General features: G+C 66.1%; 2 protein-coding genes across 2 annotated transcripts; both read right to left on the reverse strand.

Annotated features, from left to right (window-relative positions):
* Positions 1–494: 494 nt before the first annotated feature.
* On the reverse strand, positions 495–2,568 carry LOC137148491 (heat shock protein 30C-like). The gene has a single exon (XM_067541339.1). The coding sequence runs from the start codon at positions 1,553–1,555 to the stop codon at positions 725–727; it is 831 nt and encodes a 276-aa protein (XP_067397440.1). The 5' UTR covers positions 1,556–2,568; the 3' UTR covers positions 495–724.
* Positions 2,569–2,714: 146 nt separating this feature from the next.
* Positions 2,715–3,723, reverse strand: HSPB9 (heat shock protein family B (small) member 9). The gene has a single exon (XM_067541340.1). It carries the CDS (start codon positions 3,513–3,515, stop codon positions 2,928–2,930), a length of 588 nt encoding a protein of 195 aa, XP_067397441.1. The 5' UTR covers positions 3,516–3,723; the 3' UTR covers positions 2,715–2,927.
* Positions 3,724–6,378: the final 2,655 nt, after the last annotated feature.

Here is a 6,378-nt window from a genome sequence, read left to right on the forward strand (position 1 = left end):
TGCAGGCTGGAAAGGGCCTCGCGTGGTCATCCGGTCCCCAGCGCTGAGGCGGGACCAAGTGAACCAAGACCATCCCTGAGAACAGATTAGACAATGACAGCGATTCCCCCACCTCCTCGGGACACCTGTCCAGTGCTTAACCGTCCTGACAGAAAGATTTTCTTAATAGCTAATCTGGGGGGGGAAAGCCCTTCTTTTCAGTCCCCTCTTCACCAGGCCTGTTAGTTACACTGCCACAGCGTGGGCAAGTATCCCCAGCCTTCCCCCTTCTTTCCTGGTGCAGCGTGGGGCTCGGAGTTACATTTCATTCCCAACCCCTGCCCAAACCAGACGTCTGTGACTATTATCCAGGACCTGGCCCTCCCTGCTGTTCTCTGATCTAGACCCTGCAGCTGAGGGCCCCTCACACAGAGCAGTAGCACGTCTCCCCCTGCAGAATCTGCCTGGAAATCAGAGTAAAAAACGACTCCGACAAAGTCCATTCACAACAGGAAAGGAGGGAAAGCTGGTTTATTGCAGCGGTTACACACAGGCTAGCGACAAGGGGGGAGAATTGTCACCTGGCAACACACAGAGAAGGTGACAGGTGCACATTCATCACAGGTGCCCGGATCGTGCCTGGCGCCTCCCGTGGATCTAACCCGCCCCCGAGACAAGGCAGTTCCCCCAGGTTCTGGAAGAGGCGTTTGGAGCACACGACACCACGCCAGAGCGCAGGGCCGCGTCAGGACGCCCCCGTTCCCAGCCCCTCCTTGCTTGGCGGCTCTTTGCCCGCGCCGTCTTCCTCCTCCTGCTGAATGCCGATGGGCATGGCTCTCCCCTCCGCGGCCGGCTGGGCCAGGCGCGGTGCCTTGATGCAGAGTTGCCCGTCCCGGGACAGGGAGCAGGTCACAGCCTGGAGATCCACGTCCTCTGGCAGGACAGCTTCTCTGCGGAGCTCCCTGTATTCTCGGCTGAGGCCTCCCTCTTCCCACATGCTTTGCTTTTCACGCTTCCCGGTCACCGTCACTCTCCGCCCCTCCATCCTCACCGTCAGCTCCTCTGGGGAGAAGCCGGCCACGTCCATGGAGAGCCGGAACGTCCCCTCCCGCGGCCCCGGGGAACCCGGCTCCTTCTCAGCATCCGCAGCCGGGGGCGTGCCGCTTTCCCCCAGCCCCCTCCGGCCCACCGGCTCCCAGGAGAGCAGCGGGTGGGCCTCGAAGACGGCCCGGCTTATCCTCTCCATCTCCTCCACGTGCCTGCGCATGTCGCCCACCACCGTCTCGAAGATGCTCTGGGGGGCCGGGCCCAGGAGGAGGCTCCCCGGCTCGCTGCTGCAGCCCCACGTGGGGCCAAAGCCCCGCAACGGCCACCGCCGGAGCGGGAGCAGCCGCACCAGGTAGCGGGAGCAGCTCGTCATGCTTCTGCTGCCGGGCGAGGTCCTGCTGCTTTCGCCTGGCTCGCTGGCTGGGTCCTGGCCGGGGCAAGCCTTATATAGCTGCACAGGCCCTTCCAGGTGCTTCTGGGCCCTTCCTCCTCTGCCCACGCACGGGATGAGCCGGCCTCCGCTGCCCATATACGGTGCCGGGGGGCGGGAGGAGCCTGGCCCTACGAATTACATAACGGTGGGCAGAGCGCCGGGAGCTTCTGGCAGCCTCCGGCAGGGCCCGGCTGGGACTCGGGGCTGGGCTTTGCAGGGTGATCCTGCAGGGCGGGGGCGGGCCCCGGGGCCGGATTCCTGCTCCCCCGGGGCAGCCGTTGTTGGGAGGGTTGGTTCCTTGGCCGGGTAAATCTCAGCAGAGCTGTGGGCAAAGCAGCGGGAGGGTCACAGCTGAGACACATGCAGAGAAATGTGTGTGCACACAAGCACACGCGCGTTCACACCCTACGCAAATAAAGGCCTGCGCGCTGTCCAGCCCCCCCACGCCGTGCCCGGGCCATGGCTGCTGTCACATGCTCTGGGCCCCCCCGGCTCTGGGAATTTCTAGAGCCTCCCCGAAGTTCGGCCCGGGTGTGGGTGTCTGCGTGACTAGCGCTCTGTTCTCCTGCTGCTCAGCCTGGCTCCCGACCGCAGCCCTCCGCCGAGCCAGGCCCAGGACGGAGGAGCTGGACCGGCATCGCGCTTGGCTGGGTCTCTCGGGAGGTGCCTGGGCGTTTCTGGGTGCTTAGGGAGGGGCAGACCCTGGGACTCACCCCCCAGCAGCAGCCAGGGCAGGGATTTAGCCCTGAGTTTACGCTCTGTCCTTGGGGGCCACAGGGGGTTTGCAGGGAGCCTGGCCGGCAGCAGCAGCTGGAGCGCGGCTCTGCTGGGACCAGGGTGTTCCCAGGTGGGCTGCCCCAGCCCCAGGGCATTTAGTGTCTTGGTAACAGCCCCCTGGGCGAGTCGCCCCATTTTACAGGGCAGGAGGGAGCCAGGGGAGGCTGAGGGACCCCCCCCTCCCCAGGGAGTCCATAGCAGGGCTGGAAATTGAACCCTGGGCTCACGCATCCCTGACCACTAGGCCAGCTGGCCTGCTGCGTGAGCCGAGGCCTGACCTGCACTGAACAATTAAATAGCGGCGGTGCTCAGGCGGGGACAGCTTTCGTGCCCCGTGCACCCGGCGGATACGGTGTCACCGCAGCAATAACCCGCAACAGTACCGCGCCGCACTCGGCCCTACGTCCACCGGCTGGCGCGACGGCGCTAAAAGCGCTTGGGCCTGGCCAGGCCTGGCGAAGGCAGCAAGAGCACATGGGAAAACCAGGAACGTTTATTTCCTATGAACACGAGTTACAGGCCGTGCACCCGGCTTACAGCCAGACAAGTCAGCCCAGGCCCCCGTCCCCGCCCCGCGGAGCCCGGGCACCGGCTCTGCCACGGCTCAGCCCTGCTGCTGGCCCTGGCCTCTGGGTTCTGCTCCCCCTTCTCTGCCCAGCTCAGCCAGGGCCGCTGCCATCAGCTCGCGTGGTTACCCCTTGGCTCTGCCGTTGGCCCTGGCCTCTGAAACCGGCTCTGCTGGGGCCGCCGGGCTCCCCACCGGGCTGATCTGGATGGGCACGTTTCTCTCGGGGGCGGGAGTGGGCGCCAGGCAGGGGGCTTCGATGCACAGCTGCCCCTCCCTGGAGACGGAGCAGGTCAGGCGGTCGGCGTCCACGGCCTCCGGCACGTCCCACTCCCTCCTGAACACCTGGTGCTTGTAGGAGCAGGAGCCTCGGCCGTCCTCGCGCTGCGTCTCCTTCCTGCCCGTCAGCAGCACCTTCCTGCCCGTCAGCGTCACCGCCAGCTCCTCCGGCGCAAAGCCCTGGACGTCCTGCCGCACGGCGAAGGGCTCGGCTGTGACTGCGGACGGGGCCGCGCTGCAGCTCTGGCCTGGCTCTCCGGCAGGGCTGCCGTTCCCGCGGCCAGCCAGGCGCCGCCCGATGCTGCTCGCAAACTCCCAGGCCGCCTCCATCTCCTGCAGCAGCTCTTGCTCCAGCTCAGCCAAGAGGGCACCGGGGGCCAGGAGGGGAGCCCGGCGGCTGTGGGGGGGCGGCAGGAGGTGCAGGCGGCCCAGCATCTCTGCTCTTTCGGCTATCGCTGGCTCCAGGCTGCGTCCTCTCCGGTGGGGCTGCGGGATGACGTGCTCGGTGCCGAGAGCCGGCAGCTTTTATCCCCTTCCCACCGGGGCCTGGCCCCTTCCAGAGCCCTCTGTCCCGGCCGCCCCGCCGGCTGAAAGGGACAGCTCATCCTGTTACTCATCCCCCCGAACCGGCAGCTCCCACACTGCACGCCCCTGCCCAGCTCACGGCGCCTCCCTCCTGCTCGCTTATAATTAGCAGTGGCATCGCAGCCCCGAAATAGAACTGCTGTGACCTTCCTGCCTCCGCCAGGCGGGCTGGAGCCATGGCCCGGGTCCTGCCAGCCTGCCTGGCACCCTGCCCCGCGCCCGGCGGCTGGCTCTGCCGTCTGCCCTTTATCGCCAGGGCGAGCGCCCCGGGCAGTGGGGAATTGATCTCGGGGCACAGCCGGCCCTGCTCAGCCCAGGCTCTGCCCCACAGCACGCAGGCTCTGCTGTTTCCCTGGGCTTCTTCCTACTTCTCGGCCGTCCCCTTGTTCTGGGTTTGCCAGCCCGCGAGCGGCTGCAGGGTCCTGGCTGACAGGCTGGTGCTGCACCCAGCTCCTGGCTTTACACTGGCCCTTCCTGCTCCTGCCCACCGAGCCCGTTTCCCATGAGTCGCCTGCGCCCACCCCGCCGTTCCTCAGGTGCAGCCTGGCCAGTTAATTGGCCGGCCCCGCTCACCAGCCCCACCTGGCCTCGTGTGGGGCGGGCGCCCGTCAGCCCAGGGTTTATGTTTGCATCCCCAGGGGCTAGGTAACTCCCCATGCCGTGACCCCCGCACAGCCTGGTCCCTGTGCCTGGAGCAGCTAAAAGCAGGTCCAAGGGGCTTCTCCTCCCCTGGCCTGTTTCCCGCGCCAGGCCTGTGTGGAGCTCTGCCCCCAGATGAGGCACTTGCCTGTAACCGGAGCCGGCATCCGTGCATCTGTCCAGCTGCCCTATTTGGAGCGGGGGAATCCAGGCCAGGGAAGCAGTTGCTGTTATTTTAGCGCATGAGCAATCCCAAGCCATCAGCCTTGTAAAAATAGCCCCCTGGCCTGGCCCTGGAAGGGGCCAGACCCTGGTGGGAAGGGGATAAAAGCTGCCGGCTCTTGGCACCGAGCACGTTGGCCCGCAGCCCCACCGGAGGGGACGCGGCCTGGAGCCAGTGACAGCCCGAGGAGCAGAGATGCCTCCCCCCCCCAGTCCCTGGGCTCCTTGGCCGGCCCCTGGCTCCTTCTTGGCTGAGCGGAGCCGCTGTAGGAGGCCCGGCACTCACAGCTGTTCCTGAGAGGAAGGTGCCCATCCAGCTCGGTGCGGCGGGGAGCCCGGCGGCACCGGCTGAGCCAGACTCAGAGGATGGGGCCAACGGCAGAGCCACGGCTCACTCCCCTGCCTGGGGAAGCCCTACTTTAAGGGAGCAGGCCTGGGGGGGGGTCACTTCCATGGGGAGGGAAGGGGCACGCACAGCTCTGAGGCATTTCGCCCTGGGCAGGTGCAGCTCCAGTCCCAGCTGTAAGACAAGCCCTGAGTTTACAGGAGGCTCAGCTCAAGCATGCCCGGGGAGGGGGCTGCAAGCGGCTGGGCAGCGAGGGGATCCCAGCTCAGGCCCCATTACCGTCAATTACAAGCACAGCTCCTTTGACGGGCGACCGGCGAGTACCTCACACGCAGATGGGGCACGGCCGCCCTGCCGCAGGCTCGCAGCACAAGGGTGGGAAGAAGCTGCTTCCGCCAGCCGCTGGGGAGCAGCTCAGCACACGGGCCCAGGCAAGCGGGGTAGGAGGAACAGCCCCAGCATCCTCCGCGCAGCCCAGCTCGCCAATCCGCCCGCAGCCCTCCTAGCCCCCAGCCAGGGCATCAGCGTGTCCCAGCCACCAGCGCTCTCCAGGCCCCTTCACAGCTGGGGAAGGAGAACTCAGGCAGGAGGCAGGCAGCGGAAGGAGGCAGGGGACTTTGCAATTCAGGGGGAGGTGGCAACACTAGCGGTTTAGGTAAGTGAAAGGGAGGCACCTGCCTGCTGCCCTGGGCTGGTCTCTGCCAGCTGCAGCACTGGGACATTTGGTGCAAGGCCGCTCCTCGCCAGGCAGCGGCAGCAGAAGCCGCTCACGGTTACTCCTTTGAACCGTTTCTAGCCAGCAGCAGGCAGCCCAGCGGGAGAGACAGGAGGCTGTGGGAGACGGCTGTGCGCTTCCCGCGTCCCCTGTTCATCTCTTTTGATCAGCTGCCCCCCGACTCCAGTCTGACAGTCTTGGAGCATCAGGTTTGCCCAATAAAGGAAAGAACCAAGAGGAAGCGACTGTGCTAGGGCAACACTGCAGAGCCCATCCACTTACCACCCCCGGGGAATTGTCTGCCCTGCGCTAACGGGCGTGCTCAGTGCGGGGGACGCTAGCCACAGCCTGGCATCCCGAGTCCCTGGGAAGGCGTGGGCAGTGGAGCTAGGAAGTGGGTTGATCGTCCTACGTGCGCCTTCAACTCCTTACGGTCAGCCGTGGCTGGGATCCTACGTAGGCAGCTTGGCTCCACCGGCCGCAGCCCTGAGAGCTGGCCGGGCTCAGCGTTCCCACACGCAGGATCAGCTAGATCAGAAGCTGGCATTAGCCCCGCTTGCTGGGGTCAGGGCCACTGCTGGGGCAGGCGTAAGGGAACTCCCGCAGCAGGACTACACGCCTGCTGGCTTTTGCTGTAGACTGACGTTACTAGCCAGAGGGTGGCTGGGATGCGTCCCTTTCAGCACAGTGCTCCCTGCCTGGAGGGACACCCCAACACCTCACTCCAGCCCGTCAAGTGCAAGCTGCCCTGTCCCTCTGTGCGTAGGAACGGGAGGCCGAGACGCGGTTAC

This window comes from Emydura macquarii, unplaced genomic scaffold (genome assembly GCF_026122565.2).
Source record: "Emydura macquarii macquarii isolate MOO-44397 ecotype Brisbane River unplaced genomic scaffold, CSIRO-AGI_Emac_v2 contig_629, whole genome shotgun sequence".
Classification (NCBI taxonomy): domain Eukaryota; kingdom Metazoa; phylum Chordata; order Testudines; family Chelidae; genus Emydura; species Emydura macquarii.